We start from the raw sequence: 23,726 nt of genomic DNA, 5'->3' as shown, positions 1-23,726 counted from the left end.
GATTCCTTCCACCCCATGAGACTTGAATTGGCATGCTCTCCCATTCTCCAGCCTTGAATTTCCCTTCGCTTCCCCTCCATCTCTCTCCATCCCAACCATTCTTCCCCTACCCCGCCCCCCCACCCCCGCAACCTTGCACCTTCTCTGAGCCTCCTGTAGACCCCATGCTCCAACCACTGTCCTCCCATCCTAGGAGCCCAGGACCTGCCCAGACACCTAATGGGTTTGTGTGGCTCGAAGGCCTACTTTGTCTCCGGCCTCATTTTGCACAATTACTTCATTGACTGATACACTCGTGTGCACACCTGAGCTCCCTGTGGTCAGACTCTAAGCTCCCTGAAGATGGAGATGAGGCTCCATCCCCTTGAATGCCGCACAGCTGGAGGCATGCTGAGCACAGAGTAGGTGCTCATGACCACCTGTGAAACAGATGGTAGCTTTTCTGTCCCAACCAAGAAGCAGGAAAAGGTGCCACCTCACCTCCCGGATCAGCAGCCTAACTTAGAAGGAGACGGGGTTCCTGGAGGCCCCTCTCATCCACCACACATAGCCAGTCAGTAGCCACTGTGAGCGGGGTCCCAGCGAGCCCATGCGAATGCCACCAGCCAGGACCCCCGCGTTCCTGTCCGAGTGGCCAGCAGGGGTCCAGGCCCGTGAACCCCTGCCAGCTCCCCACAGCGTCAGCCATCACCAGGAAACCAGGCTGGGTTCGCATGACCTTCACACAGGCCAGCACCACCTCAGCTCCCCGGCACTTAGCACAGTTTGCAATTACAGGTTTCTTTGTGTGATTATTGGATAATGTCTGCCTCCCCCACGAGATGTAAACTCCACGAGCCTGGCTGAAGGGTGAAGACTGTGTGTTTGTTCCCTGCTGACTTCCCAGCCTCTAGTGCAGGGCCCGGCACCTGGTGGGGAGTCAATAAACACTTGAGGACTGAATGCTGAATTTGGTATCTGACGCACACCAAAGCCTTTCTGTGTAGGCTGTGTCACGTGAGCCTCAAAGCAGCCCTGTAAGGTAAGTACACGTTCAAATACCCATTTTACAGATAAGGAAACTGAGGCTCAAAAAAGTCAAAGTTTAAGAAAGAAGAAGGAGAAAGAAAGAAAGGTCAAAGTTTGCCCAGACTGACGGTCCATTTGAGTCACACAGCCGATTAGAAACCAGGTGTATCCACACTCAACAATCTGCACTCGTGGGACGATGATGACGATGATGATGATGATGATGATGATAGCTAACATGTGATAGCAGTAGGCTGTGTTGCATCAGGGAGCTCCATGAGCTCTGTGTCCCGTCCCTCACCCCCACTTTCAGCAACTTGGCTGGCAGAGAGTATCTTGGGACCCTGACTCCCTGAATCCACCTGCCAAGAGCTGGGGCTGGGGGACCAGGCTTCCTCTGTGTATCTTGAGCCCTGTCTGGCCCCCATCTGCCCCTCTAATGGGAACAATGAAAAGCAGGGCAGCTCCAGGCCAGGTCACCCCAACACCCATCGGGCTTCCCTGGAATCCCAGGCACCAGTGGGGACCCCTGACAGGAGGAAAGACTCAGGGTGCAGGGAGGACTGTGAGGAGATGAAGACACTGCCCCAGCGAGGGGAGTGGCGGGTGGCGAGGCTCTGGAGTCCCTCCCTGTGCAGGGCCATCTGTGCACAGCCCCAGGGGTCTCTGCTCACATAGAGGGACCACCCCCATCCGCGGGAACCAGGCCTCCCGCAGCCGGGACGGGAGGGACGTTTTCCCAGCTCACCGATCATAGTCCCCGTTGCAGAGGGCTCTCACCGGAATGGAGAAAGTTTGCCACACTGGGTTTAGGGTGTTCTTCATGACCTCGGTCTTGTGGCAGATGGTGAACCTGGCAAAGAAGAGAGGGAAGGTGTCAGACCCCAACCCAAGGAAGGCAGAGTCCAGGTCAACTGAGGGACCAGCTGGTTAAGCTCTACGGTTGCCAGCCAGTAAGGACCGTGGCTTTGTGAAGGGATGAGCTGACCGTCACCAGCGGCATCCAGGTAGAAACTGGACGGCCGTTTCCTGGTGATGCCACAGAGAGGGTTCCTGGGGGATGCGGGCTCTGGCCCTGCTCTCTGTGTGACCTTGAGCATGCCCTTTCCTCTCTGGCCTCTGTTTCCAGGGACTTGGCCGCTATCAGACGTTCTTCAACTGAGACCCACGGAAGGATCTGCGCATGGGCTTTGGGGGCCTGTGAACCCGGAAACTGTCAGTGAAGCGGGGTCTGGGCTTCACATGCTTGCTGCTTTCCTGCCCCCCACCCCCCCAAACCCCAATTTCCATGTTCATGGCTCACCTCCTCACTCCCTTCAGGTCTTTACTCAAATGTCACCTCCTTGACACGAGTACCTGCCATGAGTGCCGTATCTGAAATGTACACCCCTGGCCCTGACCCTGCCACCCCAGGCCCCGGCCACGCTGTTCTCCCATCCCACCTGTCACCATTCGACATTCGGCACAGTCTGATTTTCTGCTTATTCATGTTATGGTCTGTCACTAGACTGAATGCTCGGTAAGAGCAAGGGTTTTGTCTTCTTTGACCACTGGTACGTCTCCAGTGCCCCCGGCCGGCACCTGGCACGTAGTAAATGCTCACCAAGTATTTTCTGGAATGAGTGAATGAATGAATGTATTTCCTAGAGGAGAATTTCCATCGTTTTTGCTGGCATTTCAAGCCAGAGGATGAAAGCTCTGGCTGAGATGATCTCTAAGACCCTTTCAGCTCTGAATCCATGAGCTTGCTTTGCAACTAAAAATGCAGGATTGGCGTATCCCATCTGAGCCGCAAAGCAGCGTCCCTGCCCGCTCCCCACACACGCCCGCTGGCCCCATCCGGAAGCCTGCCCGGCCGGGGCGGAGGGGGGGAGCGGGGGGGGGGGGGGCAGCCGAGGGCCAGTGGAGCTGGGCCAGGGGCGGGCCCCCCGAGACTTCCCAGCATCCGTCCCAGCGACCTCCCGGCTGGAAAGGCCTCTCAGGAAGGTGCCTGGGCCCCGCCCGTGCCCACACAGCCTGTGCCATTTCTTCTTGGCAGTTTTCAAGTCAAAATGTCATTTCTGTCACCAAGGCTCAGCGTTTCTCTTCTCCGCTCCTCTCGCCCACCCGCTGGAGTGTGGAGATACACGTGGGAGACCTCCCCACACACAGAGCTGCTGCTGACGACAGGAATGGCACGGAGGAAGGAGGGGCCACAGCTGCCGTGGCTGGGGCAGCAGGAAGAGGAGGCTGGGTGGGGGGTGGGGGAGAAGGCAGGAGGGAGGGGCAGGAGCATAATGGGCGTGAAGGGAGGGAGGTTTGCTGTGCAGAAGCCCTGATTGCACTAGCCTGCGTGGACCCTCCAGCCTCCCGTCCTTTGGAGCCACTGCCTCCCCGGCCGCCTCCCCGGCCAGCCAAACTTCCAGACCGGGCTCTGAGCAGTCAGCCTGATTCCCTCCCAGCTGGTTCTTCCCGAGCCCTGTGCAGTCTGCTTTCTGCTTCTGACTCTTGCCCGAATCCCCTATCCCCACCAAATCCACAGGCCCCTCGACTCCCTGCGGTCCCTGCAGTCATGTCACCACTCAATTCATTTTCTGCTCAGTGGGTGGTGGAGCAGACAGTCCCAGGGCCACTGCCACCAGCTGTGCAGCCCCAGGCAGACCACTCTCCCTCTCTGAGCTCCCCTCTCATTGTAACATGGGGACAGAACAGGAGCTGCCGGGCCCTGCTCTAATCACACGTGTTAACTCATCAATCCTCACAGCAGCCCTGCGTGCTGCTAGGATTCGCCCCGTGGACACACCGAGTTAGAGCTGCACTGCCCAGAATGGCGGCCACAGTGCATGTGACCACTTCCATTCAATGAACTAAAATGAAATGAAATTTAAAACTCAGTTCTGCCATAGCATCAGGCCCACTTCAAGCGCTCAACAGCTCCAGGTGCCTGATGGCGACCATACTAGACAGCGAGATACAGCACTTGTCCTTCTCCTGGAAAGTCCCAGTGGGTTAGACTTGCCTAAAGTCACACAGCTGACCACAGGCAGCGCCAGGCTGGCGAAGGCAGCCTGGTGGGGGGGCCGTTCTCCTGGTTACATTCTTGCAACCAGACGAGTGATGGGATGAGTAAGACGGCAGGTACAGGGCTGGGAGCACAGGGCGCTCGGTAGATGCCTCCTTCCCTGTCCCTCCTGGGGTGGCAGGTGTGACATCTCACTCCCTGGGCCCCTCACTGACCTTCCGCCCATCCTCCTAACGGGGTGTCTCCCAAGCCTTCCACTCTCCCCTCCTCAAACCGGGGAGGGGGGGTAGGGGGAGAACCACCCTGCTCTCATCAGTTCAGCATCTTCCCAGGTGCTTGCAGACTAGCCCACCTCTCAGGGGCCTCGGGGTGGGTTTCTCCAGCCACCTGGGTGTCCCCAAGGACACACCTAGCCCCTGCTTCAGCTGAAACTCACCCCCACTAAGCTCCCATGGCCTCCCCCCCGTCTGACCAGCTGCCACCTTCAGCCCTCCCGCCCCCCGCAGCTCACTGCCAGGGCGGGGCTGTGACTTCAGGCCCCTCCCCCCCAAGTTTGCTGACAGGTGCCCAGGCTGTCCTTTTGCCCTGTCCTTCCACCCCCGCCGCCCCGGCACTTCCCCAGCACAGCCTGCCGGGTGCTGAGCACCTGCTCACGTGTCAGTCACGAGTCTCTTCCTCTTTCCCGCCCCTCCCCATCCATCCTACACATCTGCTCTGCTGGAACAATCTTTGGAAAACACTCTGCAACACACCCCTTTCCTGCTCCCAAACCCAAATCCCTCCCTCCTCCTGGTCGGCCGCCCGCCTCTGAGACAGCCCGTGTGGCCGGCCTGGCCTCGCTGCAGGGCACCCGGGTGGACATGCTGTGGCCCTAGAACACCACTGGGCCTTCTCCTCCCTCCGCCAAGTCAAGTCAAAGTCAACAGAATTATTTAAAGACCTTCTGCTGGGAGTCCTCTGGTGAGACAAAGAATCCTTTTGTTATGCAAATGTCACACCTAATTTCCCTTGTTTTGTACGTTCAGATTTAAAAATCCATTTTCCCTTGAACGGCAACACAGCTCCTCCCTGCCATGTTCCTGCCCCCAACACACACACACACACACACACACACACGCACACGGGCACACACGGGCACACCAAGAATTTCAGGATCCACGAGAACTTGGCGAGGCCTTCCTGCCTCTGCTCCGGGCACTTGCCCTGCGCAGGCCTTTCCTCTGGCCTGTGCTTCCCGGCGCCTCCCCGCGGACCCATTTTCTTCCTCTTCTTCAAACCCCGCGTCCCTGCCCTGCTCCAGCAGCGCTTTTCCAATTAACCTCCCTGGCCCACGGCTTCCTGGCTCCGCAGAACGCCAGCCTAAGTGGCCTCGGCCTCCCTGCCCTGTGCTGCTTAAAGGGGCCGCGGAGACCACCTCATCCAACTGGTGAGAAAGCAGGCCCAGAGAGGGGCATGACTTGCCTGGGGTTAGTTACACAGCCGGTTGGGGGGAGGCCCTGGGCCCCCAGAACGCCCACCTAGAATCTGTCCCTCTGTGCATAGCTGACCTACATTTGCCAATGTGTGTGTGTGTGTGTGTGTGTGTGTGTGTGTGTGTGTTCCTGTCGGTTGTGGTGGCTTCTGGATCAGGGACAGGAGAGGAAGACGTGTAGAGTTTTGAATGAAGCCTACGGTGAGGTGTGGGTCTGGGCGGGGAGAGGGCCCAGATTTGCCATCTGGGGGTGCAGCCGTCGGGGAGACGTGGCAGTGGGGTGTTCAGAGGGCAGTGGGTGGAGAACTGGGCTTGGGTATATGGACTGATTGGTGTGGAAGAAGGAAGGGACTATCAGAGGAGACCCTTATTCTCGCCCTCGCCCTGCGTTTACCCACTCCCCCACCTCCCACACATCACCACCCGCCGCTGCGGAGGCCCCCAGAGGGGCACTGCTGGCTTGGAGGCTGCCCCAGCCCCACCAGCCCATCCACGTGGCCAGGCACCCCTGGAGCCCTGACCTCCATCCCCTCTGGAGCAGGAGCCCAGGCAGCACAGGGAGGAGGTGGACGCAAGCCCGCCCGCCCCGACCCCAGAAGGGGTGCCGTGTCGCTGGGGACTCACGTTCCATCCTCGTTGCTTCTGTAGAACACCAGGAACGGGTCGGACTTCCCAAAGAAATCTTTCTTGTCCAGCTTGTTGGCACAGAACTGCATTGTGGCCACATCCTGATGGGAGGGGAGCAGGGGTGTGAGGAAGAGAAGGCTGGAGGCACCCCGATCCCTGTGGGAACGTAGCCCCAGGCCCTGGAAGCAGGAGGACCCCAGGCACCAGCTGTTAGAAAGGGCAGCATCTTCCATTGCCCGGCACCGACTAAGGGCCAAGCCCTGGGATAACACTTCCAGGGTCTCATTTCATCTCCAGGCGACCCCCCACTGTCAGGTCTGGCAGAGGTGCCGTCTGCCCTGAAGCAGGTGGATTCTGGGGCGAGCTGCCCCGGGGTGAATCCTGGCTCTGCCACTTTCTAGCTGGGAGACCTCAGGCAAGGGGGGTACCTCTTGGAGCCTCAGTTTCCCCTCTCACATGGGCCGATCACAGTACACACCCCAAAGGGCTGTTGTGAGACTGATGAGGTGAAGGGTGTGAAGTGCTCAGCAGAGAGCAGGCAGTCACACCCACACGGCCAGTGTTAACATACAATCTCACTGTTTTACTGAGTGGCTTTGAGAGATGAGATGACTGACCCAAGGCCACTCTGAGCTGGGCCTGCCACCCCCAACGCCCATGCTCTGCCCAGGCCTCGCTCCCTCACACATCTGTGCGGTTCCTAGAAGACACGTAAGCTTCCGCGTCACTTTCACACCCAAGTCACTCTAAGGTAGATGTGGCCTGAGGCCCAGAGCAGGGAGGACTCCCCAAGTCCACCAGGCAGAGCCCGGGGTTTCTGACTCCCGTGGCCAGTTCACGGCCCTGTCAGACCCAAGCCTCCTCCCGAGTGCAAAGACGGTACTCAGGCCCTGGTTGGGCCGCAGGACCCGCCCCTCACATGGTGACCGGCCCCTTCGCTCACTGTGGCCGGCAGGGCTCTGGGCAAAGATGCCTCCTCCCTCCTCCCCACCCATCCCCATGTGGCCTCTCCCACCTGAAAGCTTCGCATCCGACTACTCAGCTGTCCAGTGGCCAGAGCTGGGGCCCTATCCCATACCTGGGGCCTGGCCTGCCCTCGAGGGCTGGGCCTGTCAGGAAGCCACCCAGCTTTCTCACGCTGCCCCCTCCTCTGAGTGAAAAGGAGGCCCCGCCCTTGAAATCAGTGTCCTACAGCCAGCGAGGACCACACTGGTGGCAGAGGGGAAGGTGCAGCCTCCACAGCAGGGGTCCTCAAACTACGGCCCGCGGGATTTATCCGGCCCGCCGGGTGTTTTTGCCGCCGCTGCCTGTCCTGCTTAGCAGCCGACTTGTTCCGGGCCCGCAGTGCGCATGTGTGGAATGCCTGAGGGACAGTGAACTGGCCCCCTGTTTAAAGAGTTTGAGGACCTCTGGCTTAAAGGGTACGGTCAAGGTTGGGCTGGGTAGGGAATGAAGGTAGGCACATGGTCATGCAGACAAGCTGCCTGCTTCAGCTCCATCCCTCACTGGCTGTGTGACCTGCGGCAAGGTACCCTCTCTGTGCTCAGTTTCATCTATAAAATGGGGGTACTGGCAGTCCTACCTCATGTGAGTACAGTGCTGAGAACAGTGTATGGAGCATGCTCAGTGCTATGTGCCTGCAAGCGATTCTGATGATCTGAACACTTCTCCTCTCCCCTCGATACAGTGTGTGTGTGTGTGTGTGTGTGTGTGGCCTCTGTCCCTGCCCCTCCTCCACTCCCACCACCTCACACGCCTTCCTTCCAGGACATCTGACAACAGCAAACACAGAGCATCCCTCCACTCACTCACTCATTCGCTCACTCATTCATTCATCCACTCAACAAACATTCATCAGACACTGTCTGTGTGGGCCAGTCACTGAGCTGGGTGCTTCACAGCCTTATCACATTTCGCCTCAAGATAATCCTTCGTCACTTTTTACGGAGGAGGAAGCTGGGGGTCAGGGGTGCTAAGTAATCTGCCCCGGCCACCGGCTGACACTGCAGAGCAGAACTTCCACGAGTCCAACTGATGTCAAGCCCAGGCCCCTTCCGGCACCCTCCGCCTCCAGAGAGCACATTACCGCTCACGCGGTGCTTCCCTGCCTGCCCTGGCCCTCGGGGGCTGAAACACGGCCAGGCCAGCACGGAGGGGCCCGGGAATGACGGCTCTTCCATGTCCCTCATGTTGCCACCTGAGAGGGAGAAAGAGGCTTGGCCGGGGCTCCCCAGCCTAGAAGCCCACGGAGTCCCAGAGCCCCCCAGGAAGCCTGGGCTCGGCCCTGGGGCAGGAGGGTGGCTGCCTCACGGAGCACTTTCTGGGCAGCGCTAACAAGGACATCATTCTTCATACATTACTGCGGCACGGTACTCACTGAGTCCTCATAGCTGCACCGAGAGCTCCTCTGCTCTCCTTCTACCGATGAGAAAGGCTTTTCAGGCTGTCAAATGCCCAAGGCCACTCAGGGTGCCCCAGGCGGCCGGCTTCAGGACTTGCCCCTCACTGTCCTAGAGATCCCGCTCCCTAAGCCCATCCCAGCAGGCCCTGCCTGTCCCCGGGAGGAGGCTCCACTCCCGCCCTGCAGGGCAGAGTGGCCTGGTCATGCCTCCCGGGGAGCTCCCCCGCCCCGACACCCCCCCTCCCAGCCCGCCCCAACCTGCCCCAGGAAAAGGAGGCAGCCCAGGGCCCAGGGCTCCTTCCAGCACCAAGGGGATAACTGTGTGGCCCAGTGGAAAGAGGCATTGTGGGGTCCTTTGTTCAAGAGGTATTAAGAGATTTCAGGACAGCGACCACAGAGCATGAGACCAAGCACAGGCCCTGTGTGCCTGCACAGGCCACCCGGCCCTGGCTCCTCCCCTCGGAGACACCCCGCGGTGGCATCAGAGACAGGGAGAGAAGACCAGCCCTTGCTAAGGAGGGGGGGGGGGGGACAGTCCCACGGGGAACCAGGGTTCTGCGTTCCAGTTGGTCCCCGCAGTTCCTCCAGCTCTCTGAGCCTCAGTTTCCTCATCTGTAAAGTGACGTGCTCAACAGGATGCCTGCCACAGTCCCTTCAAGCCGGGAGGTGCAGTGTCAGTGCTGATGCCATGGGGAGCGCACTGGGACGCGCAGCGGGGGGAGGGCGGCAGCTGGGGACAGCCTGGGACCCCAGGCTCCTCCAGCCTCCCCAGGCCACAGCTCCGTGTGTCCTGACGCGACCCCCCCATCTGGAGGTCACCTGTGCGACACCTGAACGCACATCAGCGACCCGCTCTGTCACATAAATACATACACAGCATCTGAAACAACTGCAGCTGGTGCCACAAAATCCAGGGGCAAGGGCTCTTACTGTGCTCCTAGGAGAACGCTCGGGGCCTGCCAGCTCAGGAAGGGGGTAGAGTATTCGAGAAAAATGAATGCAGGACTTAGTACGAGGCCCCAGGACCACTCAGTGCTCCCTGGGGGGCCACTGGCCCCGCCCAGCACCCGACAGAGAGGACGGTACAAAGGGGCCCAGGCCTCCTGCTGGGACCCCAGCGCGGCACCTACCCGCTGAGCAGCTGGGGCCAGCACCTCAGCCTAAGTCATGATGTTATCCTCTGACTAGTGGAGTCCTAACGCCCCTGTGAGCCTGTGGAGAATAAAGGAGAGGGCAAACGCCAAGTGCCAGAGCACCGTGCCCAGCACAGAGCATCTATAGGAACAGGAGCCAGCCCCTGAGTGCCACTTTGCACCGGGCCAAGCCACACGAAGCGGCCCATGTCCACTGTCGTTCACCTGGAAATGGCCAGGTGGTACAGTCCTACCGCTTATCTGCCGGGCACTACTTTTACACCTGTTAGCTCATCCCATCTCCTCAACAGCCCCACGAGGTAGGTGTAGTTATTATTCCCATTTCTTTTTTATTTTTTTAATCCTTACCCAAGGATATTTTTCCACTGGTTTTTAGAGAGAGTGGAAGAGAGAGGGAAAGAAAGAGAGAAATATAGATGTGAGAGAAACACATCAATTGGTCACCTCCTGCACAAGCCCCGACCAGGGCCTGGGCCGGGGCGGAGCCTGCCACCGAGGTATGAGGTACGTGCCCTTGACCAGAATCGAACCTGGGATCCTTAGGTCTGAAGGCCGATGCCCTATCCACTGAGCCAAACCCACTAGGACTATTCCCATTTCAGAGGAGGGGGAACTGAGGCAGGAAGCCGCACAGAGAGGGAGAAGAGAGGCTGGGATTGGAACAAGACAGTCTGGCTCCAGAGATTAATAACAGATTCCAGATGATGGGCCTGATTCTCCAAGATAAGTTTAATTATGTTCTGTAGCCTCAGTTTGAGAAGTCAGAGAAGTGTGAAATCCATTTTAGAAAGGCCTCCTCCGTGCAAACTAGTTAAAATTAAAAAAAAAAAAGAAAAAGAAAAAGAAAAGACTGGCTCTGAGACTCAGCTCCCTGGAAAACTCCACAGTGAGCCTCACCTCATCAGTCCCCGCTGACGGCAAACCCCAGCCGCGCTGTGGGGGCTTATCTTGCTGCCCAACCCGGTCGGCCCTCCCTAACCCAATCTTGACCCGGAACAGTGGTCACATTCGCCAGAAGCCACTATGACCATCTGTATTGCTGTGCTACTGTCAGATCCATGGGATGCGTCAGACCTTCAGAGATTTCTAGGCTGGAACCAAGGCAAGCTCCCCCAATGGGTGCACACCCACGGGGAGTCCTTGAGGCTAGCACCCGGTCCGTTGTCTGGGGACTGTGCTTCTGAAGGTGGCTCTGACTCATGTCAACAGTCATATGAACCAGGCCTCAACTGCTCCCCTTGCGAGGGCGAGTGAACGGATCGATCCTGGATACGTGTGTGAGCCCGGGGGGGAGGCTGGGAAGGGGAGTAAGGAGGCCTGGGCAGCAGGGTTAGGAGCTGAAGCCTGTCTGAGGACCAGAGTCCCGCTGTGAGAGCCTCAGCCTGGCCCTGGCCCTGGCCCTGGCCCTGGCCCTCGCTCTCCCCCTGCGGGAGGGGATCTCAGCACAGGAAATGCTGCTCCCAAAGCAGAAGCCTCCTTGGAGCCGACTGTGGAGAAGATAGAGCAGCTCCTGCAATACATAATTTCCTGCAATTTCTGCCTTTTCACCCTATCTTTTTAAAAACCATATTAAGTTCTTCTTAAACAGCAGGATTGCCTCAATTTGCATCTTTCTGCATGTTAATGAAGCTGCTGGAGGGAGCAGAGCAAACAGCCTTTCTCTCCTGGGTGGCCGGGCCTACTCTGGCAGTCAGCCCTCCCTGAGCCAGAAGAGGGCAGAGGGCAGCGCGTGGGCCCACGGCGGGGAGAGGGGAGAACAGCAGGCCGCTCTGGCCTGGGTCTTGCTGGCAGCCCCTAGGGCCCGAACAGGAATGAGGCCAGTGCAAAATTTAATTCAGGGTACCCCAAATCTCAGTAACCAAAACAAGATTTTAATGTGCTAGATTAAAAAGTCACAACCAATGCAAAAACTGATGATAAATAAAATATCAAAAATTTACATAAAGCCATTTTACAAGGGAAGAAACCGAGGCACAGAAAGCTCAGGTAACTTGCCCAGCATCACACCGCGGGTGAGCAATGACATTTTGTCTGGGTCCAGAGCCCAGGTTCTTAACCATTTGGCCCTACTGCTCACACGCTACCCTGAGAAGCACTTTCAAATCGATGGCAGACCATGGTGACATTTGTCTTCCCTTTAGAACGTGATGGGTTTCCCTAAAATTAGTTCATTGTCTTTTTTAGTCAGAAGAAAAGAAGACGTCGATTAAAAACAATACCTGAACATTAGCCACCACTCTGAAACTCAGGACTCCAGCAGGAGGAGGTACAACCCAGACTTGGGGCTGATTTGGGAGGGCGGCTGTGTTCCCAGAGGGGCCCAGGGCCCCAGAGCCCAGCCTGCCAGGGTAAGGCTGCAGAAGCAGGAGAGCAGGGGCAGGGACATCAGCGAAGACCCCATAGACCAGTCATTCGAACACCGATGGTGGGTGACGTTGGTCAAGGAGCCTGGCCTGTCTTACGCATCGACTGTCATAACCACACTGAGGTCAGGCTGGCTTCTCTCATCCAACTTAACAACCGACTTTACAAACAATTCAACCCATTGTGCATCTGTTGATTAGATCATCCAGAGACTGAAAACCTAGACTGACCCATCTTCCTTCCCACTCATTGAGCTGTGTGTCTGGGATATGAACTGAAATTCATCCATTAAAGTTTAAAAGAAAAAAATATTCAGCTATGAGGATGTTCACTGCAGTATTAATTATATTGTTGCCCATAAGAGAATAGTCAGTGACCCATCCGTACAGTAGGGGAATAATACGCAGCTAGCAAGTGCATGTTCTCCAAGAATATCTAATGACAGGGGACAATCTGGACACCATATTGTACTGACGAATCGAAGAAAACCGGGTCCTACATTCTACTAATTATAAGGGAAAAGCCACATACACGAACACACAGAAAAAAACCCTGCAGGCGATTGTCAAATGTCAGCAGCGATTATCTCTGGGTGGTTTTCTCTTCTTTGTATCTTCCAACTTGTCCATATGAACATGTTATTTTTTTAGCTTCAGGAAAAATGTGTTTGGTTTTCTTTCTTTCTTTTTTTTTTTTAACTAATGACTTCTAAGACCAAAAAAAATTTAAAAATCACAAACGAACTTTGAAAGGGTGATGGTTGAATGCTGGTCACTCCCCATGCAGAACACATAGCTGTGCTAGCACAGCACACACATCTCCTAAACACCAACCTGCAGACTCCCGGGAAACCTGCCCCGCGTCCCTGACTTCCTCTTCCTCTTTCTTCTGATCTTTCTCCTTTCCTCCCAGGGCTCTTCCCACAGGGAGACGCTGGCTCCCTGAGGTCTGTCTTGAGAACAATGAGAGTTCTGACTTTTTCAGGATTCGAGGCTGCCAGGCTCCCCTGCTACAGGTCCTGCACACCCTGGCCTCCATCCCACCTGCACCCTTGCCTCTCTGACCTGGTCTCTCCCTGCCCCAGGGTCTGAGCACAAGCTGTTATTCTTGCCTGACCCACCCATCTTCCCCCAGGTGGCTGTGAGGGCTCCTTCCCTGTCCTGCATGTACTAGTATGTTGGCATTACATAGTGCTATCCATGAACTTTCCTTCAGAGTAGTACAGAATGCCATAAACATCTGTGATAAAAGGGGTCACGGTCTGGCAGGGCTGAGGACGACTGCTGTACTGTGATGGCTAGCTGGCATTTCTGTCTCTCGCGCTAAATTGGAAACTCTGGGAGGGCGAGGACTGAGTGCAAGCATATCTGCTGAAATGGAATGAATGAGTACATGAGCAGGTCCGAGAGGTGAGTCACACTTGCCCGTGTGTGCGGGGACCTGACTGGGAGGCAGCGAGGACATGCTCACTGGCCTGGAACTAAGATCTGGGTGCCCCGCAGGCCTAGGGGGAGCTAGGGTCCCAGAAGGTGAGAGCAAGGAGCTGCCTGCTCCCTGGGCCGCAGCACCCCTGCCTCTGCAGAGGCCCCCACTCGCCAGGCTGCTCAAGGCTAGTGGCCCCACAAAGCCCACAACGCCCATAGCTGTTCATGGACCGTGGAGGCCCATGGCGTCACTGTGGGGGAAGGGAAGACTCCCTGGGGATTCTGGGTAGAATCCTGCGATCTTAGGCCACTTCCACCTCTCTGTGTCTGTAAACTGGGGTCAGCACGTCTACCCAGCCTGTAGTGGGAACCAAAACAGACTGTAAACCGGGAGTCCTGGTCTTCTTGTGAGGACGATGCAATCTTGGTCAGTTACACGGAATAATACTGGGCTTTCCTGCTGAGCATAATTGAACGGTGATTCATTCAGGAGCTTAAGCTCATCATTGTCAACATCAAGTATCACGGACCATTTTAAAAACCAAATGCTGATTGTTGGAACTTTCTTGGTATTTTGATTCTAGATGAGCAAGGCTTTCCTGCAACCTATCGAAGTGTGCTGGGAAGCATGCTGGTCACTGCGGAGGCCACGCGAATCCTTCGCAGTCCCGCCGCCCACGCATCCCCGGGAGGAGGAGGGTTTGTCTGCCTCGGCAGAATGCATTCACTGGAGCAGGAAGCTCTGCTCTGGTGGGAACCCATCTCTCCACTCCACCCTCTTCCTTTGATCCTCCCACGGAATCGGGAGCTGAAACAGCGGAGGCAAAGCCGCGCAGATGTAATTATTTTAATTCAGCCAGATGCTGGGAATTAGTCTCTTTTCCTCGCAAGTCTTCTAGGGAAAGACAGACTCAGCCAAAGACGGCCCAAAGAAAGGAGCTGCCGGCTTCAGGGAGGGAGGCCCCTGTGCTGGAAGAGCTTACATCCAGGAAACCGCTGCCATTCCTGGATGCAGCCGGGAGGGGGAGGGGCGGAGGGGGCGTCTAATAGGTATTTCATTCAGACGGTTCAGCAATCCCAGAAAACTAGACCAAATAACAGCACCCAGCATTTTCTAGAGCTTTAGAATTTCTTTAGGAAGCACTTTCACTTTCCTGACCTTATTTAATTATAAACTAGGGAGGATGTCACTGGCTGAGCTAGAAGCTTGGGGGCAAACTGAGGGGAGGCCGCAAGGAATCCAGTCTTTCCCAGGCGCCCTGTAGAAGCCAGTTAGGCACAGTCCATCTCTAACCTCACAGCAACCCTCTGGCATACAAGTGGGGAAACTGAGGCTCCGGAAGCTTGACCAGAAGCTATCTTCCGTGTCAGCTGGGTTCCTCCCATACACAGGTGCGGTTTCATCCTCACCTGCTGCTGTGCTTCCTGCTCATTCAGTCACAGGTTGTGATAGGTCATTGTGAGCACCTACTGTGCGCCCAGCTCTCTGCTGGTGGAGACACTGGGGAGGTTGAGGCCTCTGTCAAGCTCCTCCAGACCCACTGAGGGCCGCAGAGCAGTGGACAGACCAGAGCCAGCAGGGGCGTGTGCATGGACGTGGTTCTTACTGTAGTGCCCTCTTATCCATTGCACCTCATTCTCCCACTGCAAGCGGTTTGGGACCCCACAGCCTGGTGGTTAAAGACCCGGCCCTAGAACTGGACTGCCTGCGTTCAATCTACTCAGTGGCCATGTGACCTTGGGCAGGTCACAGGTTCTCTGCAAAATGAGGACCATAATACATCAGAAATTATAATGTCATACTACACATTACATTACATATTATAATACATGAGATCAACAAGTCGATACATGTAACCACTTAGCACAGTGTGTGGTTCAGGATAATCCCTCAATTAATATCGGCTAACAATTTACACCTCCATACCAGGAGTTCCCAAAGTATGGACCAGGACACACCCCACCCCCCCACCCCTGGGTCCATGAGGCAGAAACTATGTTCATAATAATGCTGACAAGACATGGAATTTTCTAGAAGTCACACGACGGTGGTGCCACAACACCTGCCTGCAGAGCAGACGTGCGGATGCAGTCCTCGTGTCGGGCGGATTGAAGAGATGCACAGGAATTAAAACAAGGCCACTCCTCTCACTAGATGACTTTTGTTTTGGAAATACAGCTATTTTTCAAACAAGATGTTATTCATGTTAACCAGCAGCGGGGTAAACTAGTGCTATTCTTAAATACATGAATACATCATTTAAATTGTTTCTAATCTTAAATGAATGTCGAGAGCTAACAGACACAGGAGTTGCACCCACTTGCACGGAGGTCAGGAAACCTTGTCTCTCCGCATCCCGCGCAGGCCCCTAACCGCCCAGGGCACTGGCTCCTCAGGTGACCCCAGGCTTGGTCTGGTGCTCACGCTCTTGCTGCCCCCACCTTTCCTCCCGGGACCCAAGCTCCTACCCGGGCTCCTAATTACCCTAAAGGCATGCCGGCCGGGTGGTTTGGGGCAGTGAGCCCGGGTTTTAGAGTCAGGCTGACCTGGATATGAACCCTGACTCTACCCCTTTTTGCCCTTCATCAGGTGGCTTAGCCTTTCTGAGCCTCCATTTCCTCATCCATAAAATGGGAATAACACAGTATCTAAAACTGGAACTGTTTCAGGAGTAGCGATAACTTGTGTAAAATACCCATCACCTGACAAGTAAGTCCTGTTTTACCATCATCATCAGCCATCGGGTCCCCAGAGCCCCTCCAGCTGCGCCCGTCCACTGCTTCTCACAGTCGCACAGAACAAAATCAAGGCTGCCTGGCACTGAGACTCTGCTTCCTAGTGCGCGGGCGCACACACACACACACACACACACACACACACACACACGTACACATGCATGCACAACCACACACGCGCACGCACTCTCACACATACACGCCTACCACACGCCCTCGCTCTCTCATTCCATGCAGGGTGTCACCCTACTCTAGAGCTAAAAGTGAAAAATGACAGTAAATGCCAAGCGCCCAGGCTCCAAGAGTGAAAAGGCCCCCCTGCTGCAGGGTTGGTGCCAAGGCAGTGCTGGCTCAGGACAGCGAGTGGTGCCACGACGGGGAGTGGAGGAGGCCTGCGGGAGCCAGGGGGCAGGGCGCTGCTGCTGACGGCCTCCGTGAGCTAAGCAAGGAAAGGCATTCGCCTTCCAGCTCCGTGTTAGGGAATTCTGGGAGAGGGACGACTGAGGAGCCCTGTCTTCCTGTCCCCTCCCAGGACCACAGGGTCCCAGGGCCACAGGGAGGCCAGCCTCCCCTCCATACCACCCACCCCACCCCCACCAGGCCTGCCCCGCGGTCCCTCTGCCACTCACCCGACAGTTGCTGAGCTCCTCGGCGGACAGGATGATGGTGCCGCATTTCTTCCCTGGGACACCGCTGGGAGAGAAGAAGGTGAAAGGATGGAGAGCCAGCCAGACAGAAGCCAAAGCCTGAACCCTCCCTGAACCAGCCCTCCTCATCCTCCCACCCCCACCCCCCAGCAGATCTGCCAGATCCCCCAACCCCCTCCGCCCCCCACCCCCACCCCCCACCCCCTGAAGACAGTCTCCAGAAACACGGTGCAGGGCGGCTTAGGGCACTGCTTGCTGGGCCAGCCCCGGCCTGGAGCTGCCGCCCCTGCTCCCACCAGGAGAGGCAGCGTCTGCACTGCAAGTCCTAGAATCAGAGAAGCATCCAGACTCACCCAGAGGCTTCCAGGCCTGTGGTTCTGTCCATCCAAAGACCACTTCTGTGGGCAAAAGACCTTGTGGGCAGCCATCCCACCTTGCACGCAGCTGACCCCAGAGTCCCAGAACGTTCCAGCCCTGAGCCGCTCTGATTCATCTCAGCAGAGCAGCAACAGGGAGTAACACAGAAGGGCTGGCATACCCTTGGGGGAGCGTGCCCAGCCTTTCTCCCATGCCTACCTCCCCTGGACCAACTCCTCAGGGAGGTCGGCCCACCCAGGGAATCTCCACCAGGAGAGCAAGTTCCCAGGGAACTTGACCTGCACCGCCTCTTCTCTTATTCGGGAGGAACCCCTCCCACCAGAACCAGTTGATCCCACGCCAATGTTTGGGACTAACAGGGGTCCCAGTGCGGCCAGGGGCCCTTGGGAGCTAGAAGAAAATGTCACAGTGTCCAGCAGCTGCATGACTTTGGGCTGAGACTCTCTGAGCCTCAGTTTCCTTACCCATAAAATGGGTATGATTATAGCATCCGTTTTACTAGTGAATATGCACACATAGGCCTGGCACAGAGAAGACCCTCAAGGAGCATCATTTCCCTCCCTGCCCCCTTTCCTTTATATCTGTGGTTCTCAAAGTGTGTTCCACAGACAGCATGCTGGTGGCCCCACACTTCAGGCCAGCCTCAGAGTCACCAGCATGCTGACTGTGGAACACACTTTGAGAACCACGGATGGAGCTCTTCCTCACACCAATTCTCAGAGGAAGGGGCCTTCGCACAGGGAGGCAGGGGAGGCAGGGGAGGCAGGGGAGGCAGGGGAGTGGGTCTGATCAGCAGGCCTAGATCTCTCTGTATCAGGGGAGCAGGGGCCACTTCTGGAGGTTCCCCTGTCACAGGTAGGTGGCAGGGCCTGCCAGCTTGTCCCCTTAGACAGGGGCAGCTGAACTGGGTGCCCCCCTGTCTGGCCCTTCCTGGTAGTAGAGAAATGATTTGTGGACCAGGTGATAAAACCCTCACACCAGCCTCCTCACCCAGCACCTCTCCATCTGCCCTCTCTGCCTCTGAGCCCCTCTTCTATTGCCCATCTTCCCTTCCCCTCCCCAGCCCTGCTCCACCTGCTCGGCCTTCCTTTCTGTCTCTCTCCCCCCTCCCCTCTGGTCTTTCTCACACACCTCTCCCTCCCTCTCTCTTTCTCTCTCTGACTCCGGCTCTCTTTCTAATTGCTGCTTCTCTACTCCCAGGTCAATCAGCATCCACCCCTCCTGGGCTGTGAGCCGCCCGGTCCCGGAGGCCCCTCTCCCACACCCAGCTGGTCTGGTGGTTACCAGCTGCTGGGACCCCAGCCCCTGGGAGCCCTCCGCAAGCTCTGCTCACTCAGCCTGGCCATCATCATCCGGAAGCACCTCCGGCTGGACCCCAAGCCCAGCTCCCTCCCCTGCCCGGTGGGTAAGGACCCTCCCTCCTACCAGGAGAGGAGAGGGGAGGAGTGGGGAGGGTCTGCGTGAGGCCAGCCGAAAGCAGAGGCCAGAGCGGGGGCTGGAGGCCGGCCGCTGCAGCTGGTGAGCAAACGCAGAAAGTGAGGATTCGCTAAAGCTACTCTGAGGAGGCTGAGAGGAGGCCGACATCCAGCAGTGGGAACCGTGGAGGGGAAGGGGGTGAGGGGAGGGGAGAAGGGAGGCAGAGGGGGACAGAGGAGGGTGAGTGGCGAGAGGAAACCAGGCCAGACAGAGGAAGGGAAGGGAAAGTGCCCAGTCCCTCTGACTCCTGTTAACAGCCCCTACCTCTAGGCCCCACGCTGCTCACAAAGTCCCGGGAGCCACTGGGGCTCCAGCCTGGATGGGGGCGGGGTCAGCTACATGCAGAGTGCCCCAAAGTGCCTGAGCCCTTGCGGAGGGACCGGGCCCTCTGTCCCCGGCCAGGCTGGACGCACGGTGGCGGGAGTGGGACAGGGCCAGGACTCGAGGCCCCTCTGCAGAGCTGGCGGAGGGTCTGAGGACTCCAGCCAGAGATGTCTGGGGACCTACCCGCTGGACACAGCCGGCATGGGTTTGCCCGTCCTGGAGTTCAGGCTGAACGCTCCTATCCTGTGCGGAGAGGAAGAGAGCGGGTCGTGAGCTAAGCTCCCTGTCCTGAGAGGGCAGAGCAATGGCTTCTGGATTCGTGGAGACAGGTTTCTGTCCTGGATCAAACATCAAGGTAGGACCAAAAGGCACAGGTCTTCTCCCAAAACCTGGTTGTAAAGTCCTGGGTGACGCTACCTCAGGGGTTCTCAAAGAGGGGTTCCGGGCCAGCGGCATCTGTACCGCCTGGGAATATGCTAGAAAGGCCCCACCATCTTTGTTTACCAAGCCCTCCAGGGGGTGTGAGGCCCCTGCAGCCTGAGAACCACTGCACCTCTCTGAGCCTTGGGCCCAGGCTGCGGAGTGGGGAAGTGCGGAGGGATCCCACGGGGTCACAGAAGCAAAGCTGTCTGGCCCAGAGCAGAGGCCTGGTGATCGGAGCTGCCCACAGGCCAGGCCAAGACCACCACTGCCCTGAGGCACTGGACCCTTCAGTGGACAGAAGAGGTCCCCTCCTCCAGCAACACCGAACATCTCCCAGCCCCCACGGTTTAGATCTGCTTCCCCTGAAGGCACAGCTCCCCAGGCCCCTCCTACCCAGGTCTCCCTCGATCCCCCCAAGGGGCACCAGGTGACAGCGGGTAGAAACCTGACGCAAGTGGCTCATGGGCTTTTGACCCAGGCAGTTGGGAGCTGAGAGGGGCAGACACACACTCACTCCTGGGTTCCCACATTCTATGCTTCAGAGCCCCCCTAACCTGAGTTTGCTCCCTGTTTTCAACAAATGATAGCTGTTATCATTATTTTCTGTGAGCCCGGAGGTGGTGACCTTTTGGGGGACAGGGAGGCCTTTCTGGGGGCCCTGAAGTTACTCACAGTTACTAGGGAGTCAGAGACAGGGCCTTGGAGAGAGACCCCCCCACCCCCTACACACACTCATAATAACAGGTTCTGCAATTACTGATCATGTGAGGGGACAGCAGCCAGTGTGGACTTGGCAGAGGCAAGTTGGGGGTGTGCCCCACCCAGCCTGATCCCTCTCTCCTGCCCACCCTGCCCAGGACCTGGGTGCTTATGCCAGTTTTCAGGCCTCTCTTGCCTGGGCTTGGCTCCTGGCGTTTCCTGAGAAATGGGGACAAGAGAGGTCACCCCCACCACCTGGTCACCCTCAGACTGCGCCGTGAGAAGCCTTGGGTCTCCATCCCAGAGCCTGCTCAGAATAACGGCTTCCCCCTGCAAGCACTTAACACCCTTTAATGCGGGCCGTCAGGGGCAGCGTGAGATGGGGAGGGCCTCACTGTACCCGCTCCGGCCCACACCGAGGGTGAACAATCTGAGCACGTGCAATGTGAGTAGAACCCTCCATTCAACAAACCCCAGCTCTCCCACTTCCTAGCTGTGTGGCCTTGGACAAGTTACTTCCCCTCTCTGGCCTTTGGGTTCTTCCCCTCTACAAGGAAAGGGCTGGGGGATGAGATAGCATCCCAGGGCCGTCCTAGCAATATGGGGCTCTAATAACCAGCTGGGGTTCCTCCAAGGTAATTGGTTAAAAGCCCTGCAAGGGGAGGGCCCATGGGGTCTCTTACTCCTCACCCCTCCTCGCAGCCTGCCCTCTGCAGGGCTGGGCAGGAAGTTGGCCCATCACTGAAGAAGGAACCCAGACAGGCCCACTCTCCTCTACACTTACGTGAGGGGCTTCTCCAGGCGGCTCCCGGGGGACCCCACAATCTCTCCGAGGGTGCAGAAGGCCTGGCCCAGGAAATCCTGCACATCGGAGTACAGAAAAGACCAGTGTCGCCCACTCTGCTCACAGCCATCCAGCACCCCCACCCCCCCACCCCCCGGAAGTGTGATGGCTCTGAAACGACAGGACCCGCATCGGACACACACACTCGGTCACAGGGAAGCAAGGCTGGCTCGGACTGGCATTTAAGAAACTGGTAGAATTGCTGGGCAGTGACAGGTGGGACTCACGTGTTTGGATAAGTCAGGGCTCTTCGAGTCAACGTCGTATCTGCAGAAAACACAGAGGTGGTGAAGGGGTCCTGCCCAACCCAGTCCCAGTCAGGACCCCAGCTCCCAAAACACGGGCTCTGATACCAGGAAAGCTTGGACCGGGGAGAGGCCAATGGGGTCCTCCCTGTCACCTGGGGAGAAAAGGGCTGCCAGAGCTGGAGCTAGACTTGTCCCCAAGATCTCTCCTCAACCCCCAGTACCCCGCCAAGTCAGGTGGCTGCTCAGTGCCTCCCACTTAACTGAGAACAATGGGGGTGCTTTGTCCCCTCTCCCACCTCCCTTCCTCTCCCAATGAGGCTGGACTCCAGCTAATAGTCACCTTTATCCCAGGCCAACCTGGGCTTCCTCTAACACCACTGCCCCCCTTCCCTGGAAAGGGGACCCCCTGCCCAACCATAGGTCCTGTGGCCGCACCTCCCAACACTGCTTCCTCCCCAGCTCCATCCTCGGCACCAGCTTCCACTTACAGGTCGAAACGGAGGTTCTGCTTCTCCTCGAAGAAGTAATCCACAATGAATTTGCGCACGAAGTCGGGGTTGAGAGTGTTGTCGATGACCTCGGTGCGTCCGAACTGCAAGAGGAGACGGGGCGTGGACCTCGGGGCCAGGCTGGCGGCGCAGGGAGCCCTGGGCTCGGGGCCTCGGACCTGGCCCCGTGCTGCCCTGTGACCACCCTCCTTCCCTAGGTGTGTCCTTATTTGACGCCCCCATGTAAGTGCAAGGGCAGAGACAGGGACAGTGGGGTCAGGTCCCGCCTCCTGGCATCCACGCCCTTGCGCAATCCCTCCCCTTAAATGTGGGCTGGACCTCGTGGCTCACTTCTAATGAACAGACTAGAGTACAGGTCACTTCCAAGATTATGTTATAAAGGACTATGACTTCCGTCTCGGGCACCCTCTTCTCTCTAGCTGGCTCACCTTTATGAAGGCAGCTGCTGTGCTGTGAGCTGCCCAATGGAGAGGCCCATGTGATAAGGAACTAAGGACAGCCAGCCCACCCCTAAGAATCGGAATCCTACCAACAACCACTGACCACTTAGACGTGGACCCTGCCCCAGCTGAACCTGGCAATGATCGAGGCTCTGGCCAACACCCTCGACTATGGCCTTGTGAGGTAGGGGATCCCACAAAGCTGCCTCCAGATTCATGACCCTATTGCTTCAGTGGCTAAACCCTGGGCTAGTTTGTTACGCGGCGGTAGATAACTAATACACAGACTTGACTTTCTTGGTGTCCCCTGCAGCATATACTCTAGAATTTTTCACACATGAGACAATAATTGAATCCCCTTCCCTCCCCATTTCTGGGCATCTGAATCACTTGGAGCGTTTGTTAAAACGAGAGTCAGGCCTCACTCCCAGAGGCTCCGATTCAATCGGTTCAGGGTGATGCCTGAGAATCTGCATTTCTAAAAAAATGCAGGTGATGCTGCCACTGCGGGTGCAGGCACCGCCCTTTGAGAACCCTGGAGAGTGACACTGTGGTTCACGGGGCCCTGAGTTCCCAGGGGTCTTCCAGGCCTGGGAGGAGGGGCAGTGTGGGCTGACCCCAGGCCACCAATTCCATCAAAGCAGCTGTCTTACATCTGCTCAGTCACTGGACATTTTTTGTGAGATTTTGTTTCAAAAAGAGACATGGATAAAGATAAAGCGCAGGAGCCCATACTCTGCCCTCCACGACAGGAGGGCACAGTATTCTCCAAAGTGCACAGCGGGCAGATGCACAATAAATATTTTAAATAGCTTAATCTTTCTTAACATATAAACTTGTTGTCTGACTTGGGCAGTAATTACCAAAATGAAAAACTCAATCCTGAGTGCTTGTCCTCCTTGATGATGGGGCTCTGCCGCCCAGGAAAATGCCAGCAGTGGGCCCCTCTCACGTGTGGTGGGCAAGGTCCCCGCTATCGGGGCAGAGCCTAGTGTCCCCTTCTACCCTGAGAGGAGTTAGGAACCTGCAAAGAGAACCGCCCCCAAGGCAGGGTGGGCCCTCTGAGGGGCACTAGATTGGCAGCTTTACCCCCTCGGTCTAACCACTCTCCTGCCCTGTCAATCCCATCAGCTAACTCTCCTGTGCTGTGGCAGTGGACAGGACTCGCCGTTTTCTCCTCTTGACCACTGCCTCCTCGTTGGTCACCATGGGGGCCAATGGCTGAGGTTTGAAGACTCAGATCCCGGAAGTCCTGCTCTCCAACTCCCACCCCTCCCCTCTGCTCCCATGATCTTCCTCACGTCCTATTGCTGCACTCACCACATGCCCTGACGAGAATCTACGGAGGCTCTTTCCACCTCTATGTCCAGGGTCACACAGCTAATGATCGCTGACTTCAAGGCGCCAGCACAGGCCTTCTGGCCATGCTCTAAGCCACATTTCGCTACGGGGCAAGGGCAGCAGGAGCGCACTGCTCCGGCGGCTGGCACACAGTAGGCACTCAGGAACTGTCGAATGCAGTGAGGCTGAGTGAGGAAATGGATGAGTGGGC

General features: G+C 57.1%; 1 protein-coding gene across 2 annotated transcripts in view; it reads right to left on the bottom strand.

The window, feature by feature from the left end:
* The window catches only part of CPNE5 (copine 5), an 85,192-nt gene that overhangs the window by 28,146 nt on the left and 33,320 nt on the right, over window positions 1-23,726 (bottom strand). For both annotated transcript variants that reach the window (XM_036317588.1, XM_036317590.1), the window contains exons 4-11: window positions 21,714-21,817; window positions 21,205-21,244; window positions 20,918-20,994; window positions 19,195-19,254; window positions 17,187-17,231; window positions 16,816-16,879; window positions 6,105-6,208; window positions 1,757-1,861 (exon numbers count right to left, since the gene is read on the bottom strand). In XM_036317588.1, the coding sequence (XP_036173481.1) occupies window positions 1,757-1,861; window positions 6,105-6,208; window positions 16,816-16,879; window positions 17,187-17,231; window positions 19,195-19,254; window positions 20,918-20,994; window positions 21,205-21,244; window positions 21,714-21,817 (599 nt within the window). The remainder of the gene's footprint in view (window positions 1-1,756; window positions 1,862-6,104; window positions 6,209-16,815; window positions 16,880-17,186; window positions 17,232-19,194; window positions 19,255-20,917; window positions 20,995-21,204; window positions 21,245-21,713; window positions 21,818-23,726) is intronic.

This window comes from Myotis myotis, unplaced genomic scaffold, assembly GCF_014108235.1.
Source record: "Myotis myotis isolate mMyoMyo1 unplaced genomic scaffold, mMyoMyo1.p scaffold_m19_p_7, whole genome shotgun sequence".
NCBI classification, from domain to species: domain Eukaryota; kingdom Metazoa; phylum Chordata; class Mammalia; order Chiroptera; family Vespertilionidae; genus Myotis; species Myotis myotis.
The sequence above is the reverse complement of the archived record's forward strand: the minus strand, read 5'-3'. Positions and strand labels throughout refer to the sequence as shown.